General features: G+C 47.7%; 1 protein-coding gene across 6 annotated transcripts in view; it reads right to left on the bottom strand.

The window, feature by feature from the left end:
* The window catches only part of UBAP2 (ubiquitin associated protein 2), a 1,102,091-nt gene that overhangs the window by 515,853 nt on the left and 563,313 nt on the right, over positions 1-22,925 (bottom strand). For all 6 annotated transcript variants that reach the window (XM_069217098.1, XM_069217184.1, XM_069216796.1 and 3 more), the window contains exon 14: positions 18,769-18,938. In XM_069217098.1, the coding sequence (XP_069073199.1) occupies positions 18,769-18,938 (170 nt within the window). The remainder of the gene's footprint in view (positions 1-18,768; positions 18,939-22,925) is intronic.

The following is a 22,925-nucleotide window of genomic DNA, read 5'->3' as shown; positions in this document are numbered from 1 at the left end:
AGAGTAGGCCCTGCAACTAACCAGCCTATTTCTCCTACTCTTCCTCGCCTGACAGACTAGGAAGACTCTCCCAGCTTGGGCTGAGTCTCCTGGCCTGTGGGCTGGGGGGGGCTTGTGTAAAGAAATGGCTCCCTGTTGCAGTTACCCCCCACTTTTTGCCTGATACTGATGCTGACTTGACTGAGAAGAGTGCTGGGACCCTGCTAACCAGGCCCCAGCACCAGTGTTCCTTCACCTAAAATGTACCATTGTATCCACAATTGGCACACCCTGGCATTCAGATAAGTCCCTTGTAACTGGTACTTCTAGTACCAAGGGCCCTGATGCCAAGGAAGGTCTCTAAGGGCTGCAGCATGTCTTATGCCACCCTAGAGACCCCTCACTCAGCACAGACACACTGCTTACAAGCCTGTGTGTGCTAGTGAGAACAAAATGAGTAAGTCGACATGGCACTCCCCTCAGGGTGCCATGCCAGCCTCTCACTGCCTATGCAGTATAGGTAAGACACCCCTCTAGCAGGCCTTACAGCCCTAAGGCAGGGTGCACTATACCATAGGTGAGGGTACCAGTGCATGAGCACTGTGCCCCTACAGTGTCTAAACAAAACCTTAAGACATTGTAAGTGCAGGGTAGCCATAAGAGTATATGGTCTGGGAGTCTGTTTTACACGAACTCCACAGCACCATAATGGCTACACTGAAAACTGGGAAGTTTGGTATCAAACTTCTCAGCACAATAAATGCACACTGATGCCAGTGTACATTTTAGTGTAAAATACACCTCAGAGGGCACCTTAGAGGTGCCCCCTGAAACTTAACCAACTAGCTGTGTAGGCTGACTGGTTCCAGCAGCCTGCCACACTAGAGACATGTTGCTGGCCCCATGGGGAGAGTGCCTTTGTCACTCTGAGGCCAGTAACAAAGCCTGCACTGGGTGGAGATGCTAACACCTCCCCCAGGCAGGAGCTGTAACACCTGGCGGTGAGCCTCAAAGGCTCACCCCTTTGTCACAGCCCAGCAGGGCACTCCAGCTTAGTGGAGTTGCCCGCCCCCTCCGGCCACGGCCCCCACTTTTGGCGGCAAGGCTGGAGGGAACAAAGAAAGCAACAAGGAGGAGTCACTGGCCAGTCAGGACAGCCCCTAAGGTGTCCTGAGCTGAGGTGACTCTGACTTTTAGAAATCCTCCATCTTGCAGATGGAGGATTCCCCCAATAGGGTTAGGATTGTGACCCCCTCCCCTTGGGAGGAGACACAAAGAGGGTGTACCCACCCTCAGGGCTAGTAGCCATTGGCTACTAACCCCCCAGACCTAAACACGCCCTTAAATTTAGTATTTAAGGGCTACCCTGAACCCTAGAAGATTAGATTCCTGCAACTACAAGAAGAAGGACTGCCTAGCTGAAAAACCCCTGCAGAGGAAGACCAGAAGACGACAACTGCCTTGGCTCCAGAAACTCACCGGCCTGTCTCCTGCCTTCCAAAGATCCTGCTCCAGCGACGCCTTCCAAAGGGACCAGCGACCTCGACATCCTCTGAGGACTGCCCCTGCTTCGAAAAGACAAGAAACTCCCGAGGACAGCGGACCTGCTCCAAGAAAAGCTGCAACTTTGTTTCCAGCAGCTTTAAAGAACCCTGCAAGCTCCCCGCAAGAAGCGTGAGACTTGCAATACTGCACCCGGCGACCCCGACTCGGCTGGTGGAGATCCAACACCTCAGGAGGGACCCCAGGACTACTCTGATACTGTGAGTACCAAAACCTGTCCCCCCTGAGCCCCCACAGCGCCGCCTGCAGAGGGAATCCCGAGGCTTCCCCTGACCGCGACTCTTTGAATCCTAAGTCCCGACACCTGGGAGAGACCCTGCACCCGCAGCCCCCAGGACCTAAAGGACCGGACTTTCACTGGAGGAGTGACCCCCAGGAGTCCCTCTCCCTCGACCAAGTGGAGGTTTCCCCGAGGAACCCCCCCCTTGCCTGCCTGCAGCGCTGAAGAGATCCCTAGATCTCCCATTGACTTCCATTACCAACCCGACGCTTGTTTCTACACTGCACCCGGCCGCCCCCGCGCTGCTGAGGGTGAAATTTCTGTGTGGACTTGTGTCCCCCCCGGGGCCCTACAAAACCCCCCTGGTCTGCCCTCCGAAGACGTGGGTACTTACCTGCAAGCAGACCGGAACCGGGGCACCCCCTTCTCTCCATTCTAGCCTATGTGTTTTGGGCACCACTTTGAACTCTGCACCTGACCGGCCCTGAGCTGCTGGTGTGGTAACTTTGGGGTTGCTCTGAACCCCCAACGGTGGGCTACCTTGGACCAAGAACTGAACCCTGTAAGTGTCTTACTTACCTGGTTAACCTAACAAATACTTACCTCCCCTAGGAACTGTGAAAATTGCACTAAGTGTCCACTTTTAAAACAGCTATTTGTCAATAACTTGAAAAGTATACATGCAATTTTTATGATTTAAAGTTCCTAAAGTACTTACCTGCAATACCTTTCGAATGAGATATTACATGTAGAATTTGAACCTGTGGTTCTTAAAATAAACTAAGAAAAGATATTTTTCTATAACAAAACCTATTGGCTGGATTTGTCTCTGAGTGTGTGTACCTCATTTATTGTCTATGTGTATGTACAACAAATGCTTAACACTACTCCTTGGATAAGCCTACTGCTCGACCACACTACCACAAAATAGAGCATTAGTATTATCTCTTTTTACCACTATTTTACCTCTAAGGGGAACCCTTGGACTCTGTGCATGCTATTCCTTACTTTGAAATAGCACATACAGAGCCAACTTCCTACAATCAGCAAAGGCAAAAAGTCAGGGGGTAACCATGCCAAGGAGGCATTTCCTTACATCGTCTGTGGGCTACATATATAGTGAAACTTCATTACTTTTCTCCCATTATTTTTTCATGTGGTTATGCAGACTGTATGGTTACATGACCATGTTTCTTCCAAATGCTATTTTTATTGTGGTGTCCTCTACAGGGTTTTCTGAGAATTATAGTCAACATACTATAATATTCGTGGCACGAAACGCCCCATAATGCTTTTCAGGGCATTACTTTTACAAAACATTTTTGCTCATAACCCAGCCTGTGGTGGACCTAGGACAACGGGACCACCATCACAAAGCTCTGTCTACATCTCTGGGTCCCCACACTAGGTTAGAGTGGATGCCAAAGTAATAACCCCTCCCACCATTCACTGTCTTTTAGGCTTTCTTGGGGCTACAACTTTTGATTTACAGCTAGAAGTTTTGTTTTAATGGACTGGTCTGTAATATCAGTGCGGTATGCCTGCTAGCCTTAAAAACACCCTCCAAGGTCTAAGTATATGGTTAAAATATATTACTTTCTCCTGTTTCTTCATGGGGTTATGCCCTCTAGGGGCTAACAATATGGTTACATGACCATGTTTCTTACAAATTATATTTTTGCTATGGTGCCCTCTGGGGGATGTCTAATGCATTACAGTCTAATACCAAACATTTCTTCTGATTAAGGTTTATACGATAATTGTATGTTTTAATCTTCTCTCCTTATTGAAATTATCACCATGATTCAGGCCAACTTATAATCCTTATTACATTATAACCATGTAAGGAAATGCCTCCTTGGCATGGTTACACCCTGACTTTGCCTTGGCTGATGCTAAGTTATGATTTGAGTGTGCTGGGACCCTGCTAACCAGACCCCAGCACCAGTGTTCTTTCCCTAAACTGTACCTTTGTCTCCACAGTTTGGCACAGCCCTGGCTCCCAGGTAAGTCCCTTGTAACTGGTACCCCTGGTACCAAGGGCCCTGATGCCAGGGAAGGTCTCTAAGGGCTGCAGCATGTCTTATGCCACCCTGGGACCCCTCACTCAGCACACACACTGCTTCACAGCTTGTGTGTGCTGGTGGGGAGAAAATGACTAAGTCGACATGGCACTCCCCTCAGAGTGCCATGCCAACCTCACACTGTCTGTGGCATAGATAAGTCACCCCTCTAGCAGGCCTTACAGCCCTAAGGCAGGGTGCACTATACCATAGGTGAGGGCATATGTGCATGAGCACTATGCCCCTACAGTATCTAAGCAAAACCTTAGACATTGAAAGTGCAGGGTAGCCATAAGAGTATATGGTCTGGGAGTTTGTCAAACACGAACTCCACAGTTCCATAATGGCTACACTGAAAACTGGGAAGTTTGGTATCAAACTTCTCAGCACAATAAATGCACACGGATGCCAGTGTGCAATTTATTGTAAAATACACCCAGAGGGCATCTTAGAGATGCCCCCTGAAAACATACCCGACTTCCAGTGTAGACTGACTAGTTTTTGCCAGCCTGCCACACACCAGACATGTTGCTGGCCACATGGGGAAGAGGGCCTTTGTCACTCTGTGGCCAGGAACAAAGCCTGTACTGGGTGGAGGTGCTGCTCACCTCCCCCTGCAGGAACTTTAACACCTGGCTGTGAGCCTCAAAGGCTCAACCCCTTTGTTACAGTGCCACAGAGCATCCCAGCTGGTGGAGATGCCAGCCCCTCAGGCCACTGCCCCCACTTTTGGCAGCAAGGCTGGAGGAGATAATTAGGAAAGCAAGGAGGCGTCACCCACCAGTAAGGACAGCCCCTAAGATGTCCTGAGCTGAGGTGACCCTTACTTTTAGAACTCCTCCATCTTGTGGATGGAGGATTCCCCAATAGGATTAGGGATGTGCACCCCTCCCCCCAGACCTAAACACCCCTAAATTCAGTATTTAGGGGCCCCCAGAACCTAGGAAACTATATTCCTGCAAACTTAATCAGAGGAAGGACTGCTGACCTGAAGCCCTGCAGTGAAGATGGAGACGACAACTGCTTTGGCCCCAGCCCTACCGGCCTGTCTCCCAACTTCGAAGAAAACTGCAACAGCGACCCATCCAACAGGGACCAGCGACCTCTGAGGACTGCCCTGCAACCAAGGACCAAGAAACTCCCGTGAACTGCGGCCCTGTTCAACAACCTGCAACTTTCTTGCAACAAAGAAACAACTTTAAAGACTTCATGTTTCCCACCGGAAGCGTGAGACTTTCCACTCTGCACCCGACGCCCCAGGCTCGACAGGAGGCAAAACCAACACTACAGGGAGGACTCTTCGGCGACTGCGAGCCCGTGAGTAGTCAGACGACCCCCCTTGAGTCCCCACAGCGACGCCTGCAGAGAAAATCCAGAGGCTCCCCCTGACCGCGACTGCCTGTAACAAGGGACCCGACGCCAGGAACCAACACTGCACCCGCAGCCCCCATGACCTGAAGGAACCGGACTCCAGAGTATGAGTGACCCACAGGCGACCCTCTGTCTAGCAAAGGTGGTGGCTACCCCAAGGAGCCCCCCGTGCCTGCCTGCATCGTTGAAGAGACCCCTGGGTCTCCCCATTGCTTTCTACACAAAACCCGACGCCTGTTTGCACTCTGCACCCGGACACCCCTGTGCCGCTGAGGGTGTACTTTCTGTGCCTGCTTGTGTCCCCCCAAGTGCCCTACAAAACCACCCCTGGTCTGCCCCCTTGAGGACGCATCTACTTACCTGCTGGCAGACTAGAACCAGGGCACCCCTGTTCTCCATTGAAGCCCAAGTGTTATGGGCACCTCTTTGACCTCTGCACCTGACCGGCCCTGAGCTGCTGGTGTGGTAACTTTGGGATTGCCTTGAACACCCAACGGAGGGCTACCTTGGACCCAACTTTGAACCCTGTAAGTGTTTTACTTACCTGTGAACTTAACATTTACTTACCTACCCCAGGAACTGTTGATTTTTGCACTGTGTCCACTTTTAAAATAGCTTATTGCCATTTTTGTCAAACTATACATGATATTGTGATTATTCAAAGTTCCTATAATACCGGAGTGAAATACCTTTCATTTGCAGTATTACTTGTAAATCTTAAACCTGTGGTTCTTAAACTAAGAAAATATATTTTTTCTATATAAAAACCTATTACAAGGAACTTACCTGAGTGCCAGGGTTGTGCCAATTGTGGAGACAAAGGTACAGTTTAGGGAAAGAACACAGGTGCTGGGGCCTGGTTAGCAGGGTCCCAGCACACTTTCAAATCAAAACTTAGCATCAGCAAAGGCAAAAAGTCAGGGGGTAACCATGCCAAGGAGGCACTTCCTTACAGAGGGGAGCTAGAAGAACTAGTAACCCCAAGAGGTGAGTACTTGAGTTATTCCCAGTGACTAGAGGTAAGTACCTGGTCTTCCCAATGACTACCAGGAGGACTTAGAAAAAGGATTGTGCAAGAATAGGACCAGCCGAGAAGAAACCAATGGTGGATTCTGAAAGAAGAGCAGCAAAAGTAGGGGACAGAGTCCAGTCTACCATGGAGTGTCCAGTGGGGGTAGGAGCTTCCACCCACCCTTCTGTGGACGAAGAACCAGGTCAACAGGAGAAGACCAACTGTGGAGCTCAGGAGCTGAAGGCGTCTTTGGAGTGGCGCAGATGTCAGTTGTCGGGTTGCAAATGGTTGGTGGTTTAAGAGAACCACCAACAAGCCTTGGCAAGTGCAAGAGGAGCAAAAGAGTTGTACGGCTGAAGAGAACCAGCAAGGTACAGAGGACTCGACCCTTGGAGGGGAGCCCGGGGTACCCTCAGCAGTCAGGAGAGCCAACAGAAGCAGTTGCAGCCCTCACAGGCAACCAATCCACTGGCAGCAGGCATAGTATGTCGCAGTGAAGCCCAGGCAGCACACCTGAATAGGAAGCCCCATGTCACTGGAGCAGCAGAGAGGAGATCATGCTTGGCAGGAAGAAACGCTGGTGCTATCAGAGCCTGAAGATTCTTTGGAACAGAAGACAACAAGCCTTGGTAGCTGCAGGAGTCACGGTGCACAGGGGTACGGTCCTGCAAGAAGAGGCCAGGGCTCACTGTCTCCCAAGCTGGAGAACTGGCAGAGAGGACCAAGGGAACCACTCCAGACAACCACTAGTGATGCACGATCCACGCAGTTCAGGAAGACAGCAGATCCAGGCAACTGGAAGTTGCTGTTGTAGGTGCCTACAGATGAAGGGGAGTGACTTGCTTCTTGATGCAAGCTGAAGTCTCGCCGACTCCAGAGAGCACACAGCCGGGAAAATGTTGCAGTAAGGAGCCAGAGAAATTGTTGCAAATCGAAGTCATTGCCGGAGTTGCAGTCCTGTCAGTTCCTCAAGTATCCAGTTGCGGTTCCAGTGGCCAGAAGTCGAAGTAAATGATGCAAAGGAGTACTGCACGTTGAATCTGGGGACCCCCCCTCACAGGAGTCCCTACATAGCCCTAGAAAGGAGTTTGGTCACCTTGCAAGGTAACCACCGATCAGAAGGGGTCATCTGCCTGACCTGGTCACTCAGGTGCTCCCAGGGGCCTCTGCACATCTTGGTTTCAAGATGGGAGAATCGAGTGGCCACCTGGGGGAACTCTGGGCACCACCCCTATGGTGGTGATGGACTTGGAAGTGGTCACTTCACTTTCCTTTGTCCAGTTCCGCATCAAAGCAGGGACCGGGGGTCCCTGAACTGGTGCAATTTGGTTTATGCAAGGAGGGCACCAAATGTGCCCTTCAAAGCAAACCAGTGGCATGGGGAGGTTACCCTCCCAAGTGTTAGAAACACCTATTTCCAACCAAGACGGTGTTGCCTTCCTCTGCCACAGGAAATCCTTAGTTCTTCCTTCCCATGCTTGAGATGGTCAATCACCTCAGGGGTCTGGTAGAAGACTGGTGAGAGCAATAACGAGCCCCCCAGAATTAATGGAATCCTACAACCAATACTGGCAACAGTATTGGGGTAGGATTCAGACATGTTTGATACCAAGGATGCCCAGGTTAGGAGTTATTATATAGTTGGGCACAGGTAGTGACCTGTGTCCAGTACACAGATAAAATAGCTTGCAGCACTTAAGAAGTCCAGTGCAATGGACCTGGAGATCGTAAGGGCCCTCTGCTCATGCAGGGGTGCCCTCACACAGGGACCTGCACCCTGCCCTCTGGGCTAGGAGGGCCTACAATAAGGGTGACTTACAGTGACCTGTTGTGAAAGGGTGCATGCAACCTTTTCGCACAGGCTGCAATGGCAGGCCTGCAGACACGTTTTGCATGGGCTCCCATGGGTGGCATAATATATCCAGCAGCCCATGGGGATCCCCTGGTGCTCCAATGCCCTGGACACCTAAGTACCATATATTAGGGACTTCTAAGGGGACCTCCAGTATGCGAATTGTAGAGTGCCCTAAGGTCAAAGGCAACCACATTTAGAGAGTCGGTGCACAATCACTGGGGTCCTGGTTAGCAGGATCCCAGTGAAAACAGTCTAAGCATACCGATAGCAGAGTGAGTGAGTGAGTGTGAGTGTGAGTGTGTGAGTGTGTGAGTGTTTTGGGGGGGAGGGGGAGGTGGGTTATCCATGAAAAAAATGAATGACTTTCCTACACTTTACATTATCGAGCATGTCGGACAATATCAGTAAAGGCCCTTCAGGCAGGTTTGTGGTATGGAGACAAGGAAGCTATAGATCAGGAAGGCAAGCTGGTGTTGAACTGCTGGCTGGAGAGTCTGAATGCAGAGTGATCGTTGGATGCTCCCAAGAATTCATCCTGGAGTCTGATAAGACCTTACAAGATTGGGGAGCCCTGGACACTGCGGTATCATGATGGCATACAGCGAAGTCACATCACAAATTATTTGGAGTTGACTGCAGGTCTCTATGCCCTTATAAGTTTCAAAAAATGTTTGCAAGGTAGAGCGGTTTTGTTAAAGATGGAAATTGTTTCTGCAGTAGCATATATAAATCACTTAGAAGGGAGAAGATCTTCAGACCTGTCAGACTTAGCCAAGACACTGGCTGTTTTGCTCAGAGCCCAAGCTTGAAGGCAAACCTATCTGCGGACTGGAATTCAACTTTTTTTTTTTTTTAGGGATATCAGCGAAGAAGTGTGGCCTATTTGAGGAAGCTGCCAGTTTTGGGGGCCACTAGATTTTGACCTCTTTGCAGGAAGATTGACATTTCAGCATGAGAGGTACTACTGTTGGATGCATGACCTGGGTGCTCAAGAGTTGAATGCCTTCCTTCAGACCGAGAAGGGTCCAATGCTTATGCATTCCTACCATTCGCCATGATTCAGAGGGTCCTCCAGAAGGTGAGGCAAGAGAGATGTTCCATTGTCCTGATAACTCCCTTTTGGGAATCAGAGGCTAGGTTCCAATGACCTTGGAGCTAGCCTGCAACATTCCCTTTTTTCTTCCTGCTGTAAATGGTCTGTTTAGAGGCCAAATGGAGCATCCTCTGGCTGTCACGGACTTTGAACCTTCTTGCTTGGAAAATATCAGGAGATCTACAGAGATGTCAAACCTTTCAGGAAGAGCTGAGGAACTCCTCAAGGAGTCCTGGGCTCCACGAACATGCTGTAACATATGTAGTAAGCAGGCTCTTTATATGGTGGTTATATTGTTCAGAGTCCAGAGATACCCCCAGAAGTGTACAGGGCTGTAAACCCGAATTGCTTCATTTGTGGTAGTGTGGTCGAGCAGCCTTGGGCCTAACAGAGGAGTTTAAAAACACTTGTTATACACACAATGACTAATAAATGACAACTCAAAAAGGAGATCCACACCAATTTTATAAAAATAAGCGTCTCAAGATATATTTTAAGACCCAGAAATTTCAGTCAGTTTCAGAAAGCAACACTTTAAACACTTTTCAGTTCAGCAATGTTAACCTATGGGAGGAAAACAAGAATGCAGATCTGCAGGTTAAGTACATGCCTTAGTCTTGCTTTTCAAGATGAAGAATCAGCACTAGGCAAGGTTCAGGTAAGTTGCAATTCTGCACTTCCAGGGGAGACAAGGTGCAGGGTTCAAAATGATGTCCGTGGGTCAAAGTTTAGGCTCACCCCAAAAGTGCGCCACCAGCAACACTGGGCCGGCTGGGTGCATGGGGCAACAGGTTTTCAAAGGAACCCTATGAGGATTTAGGTTGCTCGGTGAGGGGCACTAAGGCTCTCACCCCATGGGGTCAGAAACTTGTCTGTTAGTGACAGGCTGGCAAGGACTGGTCAGTCCTGCACTAAAGGGTTGGGTAAAACACAGGGGGCATCTCTAAGATGACTTGTGTGCATTTTTCAATAAATCCAAAACTGTCATCTGTGTGGGTTTATTGTCCTGAAGTTTGATACAAAACTTCCCAGATTTCAGTGGAGCCATCATGGAGCTTTGGATTTTATACTGACCAACTCCCAGCCCATGTACTCAATATGGCCACAATGCACCTACAAGGTCTAAGAATTGACTTAGACAGTGGAGGGGTACAAGTCAGCACAGAAAGTACACCCTCAGCAGTGCGGGGGCGGCCGGGTGCAGTGTGCAAACACGCGTCGGGTTTACAATGGTTTCCTATGAGAGATCAAGGGATCTCTTCAGCATTGCAGACAGGCAAGGGGGGGGCTCCTCGGGGTAGCCACCACCTGGGCAAGGGAGAGGGCCTCCTGGGGGTCACTCCTGCACAGGAGTTCCGTTCCTTCAGGTGCTGGGGGCTGCGGGTGCAGGGTCTTTTCCAGCCGTCGGGAAAATGGAGTTCAGGCAGTCATGGTCAGGGGGATCCCCCGGATTCCCTCTGCAGGCGTCGCTGTGGGGGCTCAGGGGGGACAACTTTCGGTCTCGGAGTCGCCGGAGGGTCCTCCCTGAGGTGTTGGTTCTCCACCAGTCGAGTCGGGGTCGCCGGGTGCAGTGTTGCAAGTCTCACGCTTCTTGCGGGGAGTTGCAGGGGTCTTTAAATCTGCTACTTGAAACAAAGTTGCAGTTCTTTTGGAGCAGTGCCACTGTCCTCAGGAGTTTCTTGTCTTTCGTGAAGCAGGGCAGTCCTCAGAGGATTCAGAGGTCGCTGGTCCCTTGGAAAGCGTCGCTGGAGCAGGTTTCTTTGGAAGGCAGGAGACAGGCCGGTGAGTCTGTGGACTTAGTGTAAAACAGACTCCCAGACCATATACTCTTATGGCTACCCTGCACTTACAATGTCTAAGGTATTGCTTAGACACTGTAGGGGCACAGTGCTCATGCACTGGTGCCCTCACCTATGGTATAGTGCACCCTGCCTTAGGGCTGTAAGGCCTACTAGAGGGGTGACTTATCTATACCTGCATAGGCAGTGAGAGGCTGGCATGGCACCCTGAGGGGAGTGCCATGTCGACTTACTCGTTTTGTTCTCACCAGCACACACAAGCTGGCAAGCAGTGTGTCTGTGCTGAGTGAGGGGTCTCTAGGGTGGCATAAGACATGCTGCAGCCCTTAGAGACCTTCCTTGGCATCAGGGCCCTTGGTACCAGGGGTACCACTTACAAGGGACTTATCTGGATGCCAGGGTGTGCCAATTGTGGAATCAAAGTACAGGTTAGGGAAAGAACACTGGTGCTGGGGCCTGGTTAGCAGGCCTCAGCACACTTTCAATTCAAAACATAGCATCAGCAAAGGCAAAAAGTCAGGGGGTAACCATGCCAAGGAGGCATTTCCTTACAGTGGGCATGACACCTTGAGAGGGAAACCAGGTCAACTTTACCTGCCCCCCCCCCCCCCCACCCCAACACATACAATCTGCAATGGCAGTGCGCATGTGTTTGGTGAGGGGTCCCTTAGGGTGGCACAATACATGCTGCAGCCCTTAGGGACCCTCCCTGGTCACAGAACCACTGGTACATATTACAAGGGACTTAGCTGTGCTCCAGTGATGTGCTAATTGTGTAAACAATGGTACAGTTTTGGGAAAGAACACTTGTGCTGGAGCTTGGTTAGCAGGATTCAGGCATACTCAGTCAAGCCAGCATCACTATTAGGCAAAAGGCAGGGGCCGTTTGGCATTGGGGGCAGGGAGGGGGGGAGTAGGAGAATCTAACCAGGCTGAAAGGGGCACTTTACTACACTTAGGCGTCGGAAAAGTCTTACTCCGGAGGAGGGAAAAGAGTCTTCAGGTTGAGGCTGAAGGCGTCACTGGAGACCAGCAGGGGTCAACCCACAGTGGAGTCCTGCTCAGAAGTACTTGGGAACATTCAAAGGACCAGGCCAGGGGAGTCGGTTGCAGAGCTGGGTCCAGCGGTGGCTTCGCAGTTCCTTAGAGCAGAGTTTTTTTTTTAAAGTTGGTTTCTTCTGGACAAGTTCGCTGTCCACAGGAGATATTGGTCTTTGCCAAAGTCAGACAGGCCTCCCAGAGCTTTGGAGGTCCCTGGGCTGCAGGACAGGTTGTCTTTTGATGCTGAATAGTTAAGGGCTGCAGACAGGCTGGTAGGGCTGGGGCCAAGTCAGTTGGTGTCTGCAGTCTTCTCTGCTGGTGCAACGCCCTAGTGTCCAGCTCTTCTTCAATCTTTAGGAATCTGATTTCAGGGTCCGTGGGAGCCACCTAAATACTAGATTTAGGGGCGTTACCAGATGGTAACATGTAGGGACCAATGGGTACCTTACCTGGGGTGTCTACATCCACTATTAGGCCACCCTCCTCTGGGAGGGGGGGCATAGTGCTAGCCCTGACTGGTTAAGTCCTACCATCTATAACTGAAATGAGATGCACTGTTCCAAAACAAAGAACTCCATTCAACCAAATAGGGTAGGGGGTCTTTTCAGTCACTACATGCATTAGTCGTACAGGAACAGTAGCCCACACTCACCATTAGGTGACATGCTTCTTCATAGGCCATGCTCCTTGTGTGTCCAGCACTGCAATGACTGCCGGCCCTACTAGAGGGCTCTTTGCCAGAGATCTTTTTAAGAAGAATGACGGTAGTGAGTGGATGTCAGAGGGGCTGCGGAAAACTGCTTCTTAAATTGGGTAAAGGTGCCAAAGAAAACTCTTTAATAAAACCTGGCACCCCCGCCAAAGTATAAAAAAAAAAAAAGGGGGGGGGTTAAGCTGGAGTACAGATTAGAATGATCTGGTTCTCTACCAACAACTATATGTATGTCTACCACCATAGAGAGAGTGATATATCGGAACTGTGTGTGGGTATTCCCTACACTACAGAACTGCTAGTCATGGTGTAGGAAGTTGGCTCTGTATGTGCTATTTCAAAGTAAGGAATAGCATGCACAGAGTCCAAGGGTTCCCCTTAGAGGTAAAATAGTGGTAAAAATAGATAATACTAATGCTCTATTTTGTGGTAGTGTGGTCGAGCAGTAGGCTTATCCAAGGAGTAGTGTTAAGCATTTGTTGTACATACACATAGACAATAAATGAGGTACACACACTCAGAGACAAATCCAGCCAATAGGTTTTGTATAGAAAAATATCTTTTCTTAGTTTATTTTAAGAACCACAGGTTCAAATTTAACATGTAATATCTTGTTTGAAAGGTATTGCAGGTAAGTACATTAGGAACTTTGAATCATTTCAATTGCATGTATACTTTTCAAGTTATTCACAAATAGCTATTTTAAAAGTGGACACAGTGCAATTTTCACAGTTCCTGGGGGAGGTAAGTTTTTGTTAGTTTTACCAGGTAAGTAAGACACTTACAGGGTTCAGTTCTTGGTCCAAGGTAGCCCACCGTTGGGGGTTCAGAGCAACCCCAAAGTTACCACACCAGCAGCTCAGGGCCGGTCAGGTGCAGAGTTCAAAGTGGTGCCCAAAACGCATAGGCTTCAATGGAGAGAAGGGGGTGCCCCGGTTCCAGTCTGCCAGCAGGTAAGTACACGCGTCTTCGGAGGGCAGACCAGGGGGGTTTTGTAGGGCACCGGGGGGGACACAAGCCCACACAGAAATTTCACCCTCAGCGGCGCGGGGGCGGCCGGGTGCAGTGTTAGAACAAGCGTCTGGTTCGCAATGGAAGTCAATGAGAGATCAAGGGATCTCTTCAGCGCTGCAGGCAGGCAAGGGGGGGCTTCCTCGGGGAAACCTCCACTTGGGCAAGGGAGAGGGACTCCTGGGGTTCACTTCTGCAGTGAAAGTCCGGTCCTTCAGGTCCTGGGGGCTGCGGGTGCAGGGTCTTTTCCAGGCGTCGGGACTTAGGTTTCAGAGAGTCGCGGTCAGGGGAAGCCTCGGGATTCCCTCTGCAGGCGGCACTGTGGGGGCTCAGGGGGGTCAGGTTTTGGTACTCACAGTCGTAGAGTAGTCCGGGGGTCCTCCCTGAGGTGTGGGTTCTCCACCAGCCGAGTCGGGGTCGCCGGGTGCAGTGTTGCAAGTCTCACGCTTCTTGCGGGGAGATTGCAGGGTTCTTTAAAGCTGCTCCTTTGGATAAAGTTGCAGTCTTTTTGGAGCAGGTCCGCTGTCCTCGGGAGTTTCTTGTCGTCGTCGAAGCAGGGCAGTCCTCAGAGGATGCAGAGGTCGCTGGTCCCTTTGGAAGGCGTCGCTGGAGCAGAGTTCTTTGGAAGGCAGGAGACAGGCCGGTGAGTTTCTGGAGCCAAGGCAGTTGTTGTCTTCTGGTCTTCCTCTGCAGGGGTTTTTCAGCTAGGCAGTCCTTCTTCTTGTTGTTGCAGGAATCTAATTTTCTAGGGTTCAGGGTAGCCCTTAAATACTAAATTTAAGGGCGTGTTTAGGTCTGGGGGGTTAGTAGCCAATGGCTACTAGCCCTGAGGGTGGGTACACCCTCTTTGTGCCTCCTCCCAAGGGGAGGGGGTCACAATCCTAACCCTATTGGGGGAATCCTCCATCTGCAAGATGGAGGATTTCTAAAAGTTAGAGTCACTTCAGCTCAGGACACCTTAGGGGCTGTCCTGACTGGCCAGTGACTCCTCCTTGTTGCTTTCTTTGTTCCCTCCAGCCTTGCCGCCAAAAGTGGGGGCCGTGGCCGGAGGGGGCGGGCAACTCCACTAAGCTGGAGTGCCCTGCTGGGCTGTGACAAAGGGGGGAGCCTTTGAGGCTCACCGCCAGGTGTCACAGTTCCTGCCTGGGGGAGGTGTTAGCATCTCCACCCAGTGCAGGCTTTGTTACTGGCCTCAGAGTGACAAAGGCACTCTCCCCATGGGGCCAGCAACATGTCTCTAGTGTGGCAGGCTGCTGGAACCAGTCAGCCTACACAGATAGTTGGTTAAGTTTCAGGGGGCACCTCTAAGGTGCCCTCTGTGGTGTATTTTACAATAAAATGTACACTGGCATCAGTGTGCATTTATTGTGCTGAGAAGTTTGATACCAAACTTCCCAGTTTTCAGTGTAGCCATCATGGTGCTGTGGAGTTCGTGTTTGACAGACTCCCAGACCATATACTCTTATGGCTACCCTGCACTTACAATGTCTAAGGTTTTGTTTAGACACTGTAGGGGTACCATGCTCATGCACTGGTACCCTCACCTATGGTATAGTGCACCCTGCCTTAGGGCTGTAAGGCCTGCTAGAGGGGTGTCTTACCTATACTGCATAGGCAGTGAGAGGCTGGCATGGCACCCTGAGGGGAGTGCCATGTCGACTTACTCATTTTGTTCTCACTAGCACACACAGGCTTGTAAGCAGTGTGTCTGTGCTGAGTGAGGGGTCTCTAGGGTGGCATAAGACATGCTGCAGCCCTTAGAGACCTTCCTTGGCATCAGGGCCCTTGGTACTAGAAGTACCAGTTACAAGGGACTTATCTGAATGCCAGGGTGTGCCAATTGTGGATACAATGGTACATTTTAGGTGAAGGAACACTGGTGCTGGGGCCTGGTTAGCAGGGTCCCAGCACTCTTCTCAGTCAAGTCAGCATCAGTATCAGGCAAAAAGTGGGGGGTAACTGCAACAGGGAGCCATTTCTTTACACATGGTCAATATGTTCCTCGCTTAATACAGTCACACGGATCAGGTGGCGATTCTTCGGGACCTGTTTTTGTTGTGCCTAACCCTCACTGACAGAATAAAAAAAAAAACTCTATTACTATTGCCTCAGTAAGAAATAACTGAAATCTTACGTTGGAATCAAACTTCTGAATATTGAGACCTAGTCCAACAACATAAAGCAGGATAAGTTAAAATGGGCACATAGTAGCAAACACATTTTCCACCCTCAAAAAACACGTGTTTCAGGTGTATGTGAAAATGATATGCCATATATGTGTAAGTCCTACCATCATCAAGATGGTGGGCACTGAAAAACGTGCTTCACTTTGCCTCCAGCATCTGAGGGGTGGAGTTGGCGAAGGTGGGCACACTTCCTGTTCTCACTTGGTTTTTCTGCCAGTTCTCCTGCCAAAAGTGTGAGTTTGAACCGGGGACGGCCATCTGCTGATAGCAGCAGAGGCTGGGGGTTGCATTACAAAGGTGGAAGGCCTTTGAAGTTTTCCCTTTGAGCACTGTGCCTTCCCGGGCAGTGGAGGTGTGACACCTCCGCCCAGGATGGGCTTGACTTCTGGCTGCAGAGAGCAACATGATCCAGAAACATGTCTGGTTGTGGCAAATTGGATACAACTAGTCAGGGTCCACACCAGGGTTAGTAGGTTTTCAGGGGGTACCAAGCACTCCTGGGTTTAGTTAAGCCATCATGGTTGGGGAACTCGAGTTGTTGAGTTTCCAGCCCGTGTACTCTATATGGCTTCACTGGCACTTACAATATTAAGAAGAAACTTAGATATTGAATATGACTATCTGCTCATGTAGATGTGCGCACACCTGAGATATAGTGCATCTTGCCTTAGGGCTTGTTAGGCCTGCTAGAGGGGTGACCTACCTATACATTGGGCAGTGCTGCTAGACATGGCACAAGGCAGTGTGCCATGTCAACATGGTCATTTGTCCCAGCACCAAGGGATGCTAGCTGCGTTGGCATGGCCTTGGTGAAGGGTCCTCCAGGGGACAATATTCAGTCCCCATGCCCTAGGTACCTTTTACTAGGGTCTTACAGGGGTGTCGGAATTCGTAGAGTTTTAGAGAAGAAGCACTGGCAAAGCTGACCTGGTTAGCGGGGACCCTGTGCACTACATTTAAGACCACATTTCATAGGCAAAAGGAAAACGTGGAGGACTAACCATGTCGAAAGAGGCACTTTCTCACACTGTAGGAATAAAGAATATGGAAGACGTGGCTACGCTGGTGCCTGGAATGAGAATTCAGTCCTGTGGAGGCTCCTATAATTGAGGTGGTGAATTTTTTGGTAGAACATTTTGATTGGGGCCTTTGCTACAGGACGTTAAACTGCTACATATCCACAGTTTCTGCCGGACACACACTAGTCGAAGGCATGAGTGCCGGAAAGTATGTGATTGTCTGTACATTACTTAAGAGTATAAGGTTGGGGAGACCCCAAAGACCTAGGTATGAGACCCTATGGGATGTAAATTTGGTTTTACGTAGGACTTTCTCTAGGCGTGGTAATAGATATTTGGACCTTAAAAACCTTACTATGAAGCTAGCTTTCCAACTCTGCCTAATTTCCTTTTGTCGAGTCTCGGACGTTAAGGCTTTGGGGGTAGATAACAGTTCATGAGGCCTTTGGAGTAACTTTTGAGATTTTTAGGAGAACAAAAACAATGTACACCACCATATTTTACCCGAAATGTGAATCTTGCGGAAAACTGCGCAGTCGTGAACTGCATGAAGGAATATGAATCCAAAATGAGTGAATATCGTACTGATGGTACTGATCAACTTCTGATTTCCTTTGTGAAACCATTTACAGCAGTTACCAGTGCAACTATATCAAGATGGGTGGAATGTGCTATGCAGTTAGCTGGTGCTGTTTACTGAAGTCTCAAGCTCATTCTATGTGGGGGGGGCTATGGCTAGTCAGTCCCTCTGTTATGGCGGCAAATTGGAGGATATCTTGAGGGCAGCTGTCTGGTCAAATTCTTCTACATTTGCAAAACATTACTGTGAGCCAATTGAACACATCTGATGTGGTGCTGGAGGGCTACCAATATGCATAATGGTAGCCACGGTCTTATAATTAAATAGTGATTCTCCAAATTAAATGCCAAGACAATCTGAATTTTATTAACAACAAGGAGGCTAACATTTCCAGCCCTCCCATCCTGGAAGTGGAGCCTTATCTTTTGTTAGAATATGGGTTAAAAAATAAAAAATAAATAGAAAAACGTATGGATATTATTGAATGTCTGCTTGATGATTATTTTGTTATTGTTCTTCAAAACTGCTTTAGCTGCTGTATTGATGCTTTTCCTTTCAGACAACAACCGGTAGTTCGCTTCCTCATTTATCATTGTTCAGCCATGAATGAGGGAACAAGTTTCATATTCAAAAGAGGCAGATTGTTACATGCATGGACTTGTTATATGTAGTTGATTTTCTGTTCTTGAATGTTTCCTTTATGATGTTAAAGTCTTTCTAGTGCTGTGTGGATCTGTTAACAGAATAATGCATAACGATAGCCTCTGTCTCATGGAATTGAGATTCTCTTGGCATTTAATGTAGAGACTCGCAATTTATACATGTTATCTCGATTATAGTTGTGCTCCACCCAACATTCCATCAGATTAATCATGATTTTTGCGCAGGCAACAGTCATGTGAAAGCCAGGTTTATAATTCTCTGATATGGAGTTTGTCAAAAGGCAGTTTAGAGTTAAAAGACAATGTTGCACAATATCAGAACAGGAGGGCTAGCAGTCGGCTAATATTTAGAAGGGACAGCATGTATGTGAGCAGGGTTACCAGCAAACAGCCCGACTGACCTCATTCAGTCTTGCAGTTAGTATTACGTAATCTGCAGTAAGCCAATAGTTTATAGACAGCAAAAAAAAAAAAAAAAAAGCCTTCTAGTCCAAAATATATTTTTACGTATTCTTATTGCAGATTCCATACTTGGAGAAATTCAGAATTGGGAAACACGCTCTACTCCTGACAGTCAATTCCATTCAGTAGAAATGTAATACCTTGCAGGCTTTGAAAATAGGTTGTTAGCGATGGGACTCGTATTGTCATTGCTCACAGTGGATCCAAATTCTGGCAAGGATGGTTCTGATCCGAACTCCAAGGCGCCAAACTGTACATTCAATCCTGTGACCTCTGAGGCTCCAGGCATCTCTACTGCAGATGCAGGGATCTGTTGAAGGATTAAACAATTAGAAACAAATACTTTTATAGAACAAAAACACACAAACTAAACAGAGCACAACTGGTTAATGCCATAGAAAGATGCCACGACTGAAGTTACTGATGTCTTGAAATGACAGTTAAATGATAATAATTCAACACTTGCTTGTACAGAGCCCTTACAGCAAACGCCGGACTCCAAAGTTACTACCTTTTATTTAGGACGACCAAGAATAAGCATGCTATGTTGAATAACTTCACGTTGGGAGGTAGAGCAACAGAATAAGTTTAACTGTGACTAAACCTTCAACGTGGTTCAGTGAGCAGAATGCGGAGACAGAAAACAGCATGTTATAGTTTTAAATATCGTGTGCATTAATTCTGCATTTCAGTAGTCAAGGGTTAATAAAATGAACACCATGGAGGTGGGTGACAGTAATCATTCTCGAACATCTGGATGTTCGATAGTCATGTGCCACTTTCATTCTTTTCAGTTGCCCAACTGAGAATCATTAGTAAAGCTAGTTATTAGAAACATCCAATATATAAATTTGTATACTTTATTAAAGAACCTTTTTCAAGGCCAACAGTCAGGGCTAGTGGAATTATGGCAACGAAGGACTAATTTCAGCAGTGGGGCATACTAAATTATGTGGTACATGTTGTAACAGTATTGCAACATTTCAGCATTTTTGCACTTGTTTACACGATTGTGGCAAAGGTTTCACCTAATTGATACCAATTTACACCCATATAATACAGTAAAACCAGAAAAGTGACCTTTCAACATTTGGAAAAGACTTTCCACTGTGTGCAACTCGTTACATCGTTTTTAATATCTTTTGATGCATTTGGACTAGAAACTGTTTTTTTGTTAAAATCTGCTGATAGTGCAGAGGGTGGACTAATGTGGCAATTGCATAAAATCTATTACTATACGGAAAATACTTTAGATGCAAAAATAGCATAATTGCAGTGGCCCTGCCAAATAGTGATTTTTACCTTCCATCTGCCCAAGTACTTGAAAGCTAGTAGGTCCACCCACCTCAATTATGTGATACATATGTGTTAGTGACACATGCCTTGGGGAGGGGTAACATGGGTTGCGTCTTAATGTAAGATCTAGATGCTGCAGAGCCACGTTTACAGTGCATTTAATTTCTACAGAGTTCATCCCCTCTAAGATACTTGGAACACAAAAAAGTGTCAGCACTGCCCACATAAGAGGGTGAAGTTATATACTTCAACAGTGGCAGTTAAGAATTCATACCTTGTAAACCGGGTGAAATTATTTCAATGATTCAGGTGATGAACTAACAAGTTGGTGTAATGGACACACGTGCTGGCTCCCTACAATAGTCCACTACTCACAGCGACCCAAGGTAATGCTGAAATGCTTATAAATATATAAAACCATCAAAGCATTGGTCAAAACAGGCTCCTTTCAGCTTCACCACTAATGCCTTTAATCCTTTCTTCACGAGTAGCACTGGTTCTCCACTGTAGGTATCCTTTCTGAATTCTTGAACATTGAATAGCTCTGGCTCCGTAAAGGAATGGGGAAAATTTTATACAAGTAAAAATACATTTTATATAATGAAAATGTCACTTACCCAGTGTACATCTGTTCGTGGCATCAGTCGCTGTAGATTCGCATGTTTTGCATAGCTCGCCATCTGGTGTTGGGTCGGAGTGTTACAAGTTGTTTTTCTTCGAAGAAGTCTTTCGAGTCACGGGACCGAGTGACTCCTCCTTTTGTCTCCATTGCGCATGGTCGTCGACTCCATCTTCGATTGTTTTTCCCCGCAGAGGGTGAGGTAGGAGTTGTATTGTAGTAATAGTGGCCATGCAATGGAGTGACTAAGTATGTACCTATTTAAGGTTAAAAGTAATATATATACAAATAGTTGAAGGTACCTTCCGAACTGCTACAGGCTCCCGGGGAGGCGGGTGGGCACATGCGAATCTACAGCGACTGATGCCACGAACAGATGTACACTGGGTAAGTGACATTTTCAGTTCGATGGCATCTGTCGCTGTAGATACGCATGTTTTGCATAGACTAGTAAGCAGTTATCTCCCCAAAGCGGTGGCTCAGTCTGTAGGAGTGGGAGTAGTCTGAAACAATGTTCTTAATACGGCTTGACCTACAGTGGCTTGTTGTGCGGATAACACGTCTACACAGTAGTGCTTGGTGAATGTGTGAGGCGTAGACCATGTGGCTGCCTTACATATTTCTTGCATTGGGATGTTTCCTAGAAAGGCCATGGTAGCACCTTTCTTTCTGGTTGAGTGTGCCCTTGGTGTAATGGGCAGTTGTCGTTTAGCTTTAAGGTAGCAGATTTGGATGCATTTAACTATCCATCTGGCTATACCTTGTTTTGATATTGGGTTTCCTGCATGAGGTTTTTGGAATGCAATAAATAGCTGTTTAGTTTTCCTGATGCTCTTTGTTCTGTCAATGTAATACATTAATGCTCTTTTGACATCTAAAGTATGTAGTGCCCTCTCAGCTACGGAATCTGGCTGTGGGAAGAACACTGGAAGTTCCACTGTTTGATTTAGATGGAACGGTGAAATAACTTTTGGTAGAAATTTAGGATTAGTCCTTAGGACGACCTTATTTTTGTGTAGTTGTATAAAAGGTTCTTGTATTGTAAACGCCTGAATCTCGCTTACTCTTATTAGAGAGGTAATGGCGATGAGAAATGCAACCTTACATGTTAGGAACTGTATTTCGCAGGAGTGCATGGGTTCAAAAGGTGGACCCATAAGTCTAGTTAAGACAACATTTAGGTTCCATGGAGGAACAGGTGGTGTTCCTGGTGGAATAATTCTTTTAAGGCCCTCCATGAATGCTTTAATGACTGGTATCCTATATAGGGAAGTTGAATAGGTAGGCTGCAGGTATGCAGATATTGCTGCAAGGTGTATTTTAATGGAAGAGAAAGCTAGGTTAGATTTTTGTAAGTGAAGCAAGTAACCCACTACATGTTTTGGGGTTGCGTGTAATGGTTGGATTTTATTAATATGGCAGTAGCAAACAAACCTCTTCCATTTACTGGCATAGCAGTGCCTGGTGGATGGCCTTCTGGCTTGCTTTATGACTTCCATACATTCTTGGGTAAGTTGTAAGTGTCCGAATTCTAGGATTTCAGGAGCCAGATTGCTAGATTCAGCGATGCTGGATCTGGGTGTCTGATCGTTTGGTTGTGTTGTGTTAACAGATCCGGCCTGTTGGGCAGTTTGATGTGGGGTACTACTGATAGGTCTAGCAGCGTTGTGTACCAGGGTTGCCTTGCCCAAGTTGGTGCTATTAATATGAGTTTGAGTTTGTTTTGACTGAGTTTGTTTACCAGATAAGGAAGGAGAGGGAGGAGGAGGAAAAGCGTAGGCAAATATCCCTGACCAGTTGATCCATAGGGCATTGCCGTGGGACTGCCTGTGTGGGTATCTGGATGCGAAGTTTTGGCATTTTGCGTTCTGTTTTGTCGCAAACAAGTCTATTTGAGGTGTTCCCCAGAGCGTGAAGTAAGTGTTCAGAATTTGGGGGTGAATTTCCCATTCGTTGACCTGTTGGTGATCTCGAGAGAGATTGTCTGCGAGTTGATTCTGAATTCCTGGGATAAATTGTGCTATTAGGCGAATTTGGTTGTGAATTGCCCAACGCCATATCTTTTGTGCCAGCAGGCTCAATTGCGTTGAGTGCGTCCCCCCCTGTTTGTTTAGATAATACATTGTTGTCATGTTGTCTGTTTTGACGAGAATGTATTTGTGAACTATTATTGATTGAAAAGCCTTTAGTGCTTGAAAAACTGCTAGCAGTTCTAGGTGATTTATATGCAGTTTTGTTTGATGTACGTTCCATTGTCCTTGTATGCTGTGTTGATCGAGGTGTGCTCCCCACCCGGTCATGGAAGCATCTGTTGTTATTACGTATTGTGGCACTGGGTCTTGGAAAGGCCGCCCTTTGTTTAAATTTATATTGTTCCACCAT

Source organism: Pleurodeles waltl, chromosome 1_1 (genome assembly GCF_031143425.1).
Source record: "Pleurodeles waltl isolate 20211129_DDA chromosome 1_1, aPleWal1.hap1.20221129, whole genome shotgun sequence".
Classification (NCBI taxonomy): Eukaryota; Metazoa; Chordata; class Amphibia; order Caudata; family Salamandridae; genus Pleurodeles; species Pleurodeles waltl.
This window is presented reverse-complemented; position numbering and strand designations above follow the sequence as displayed.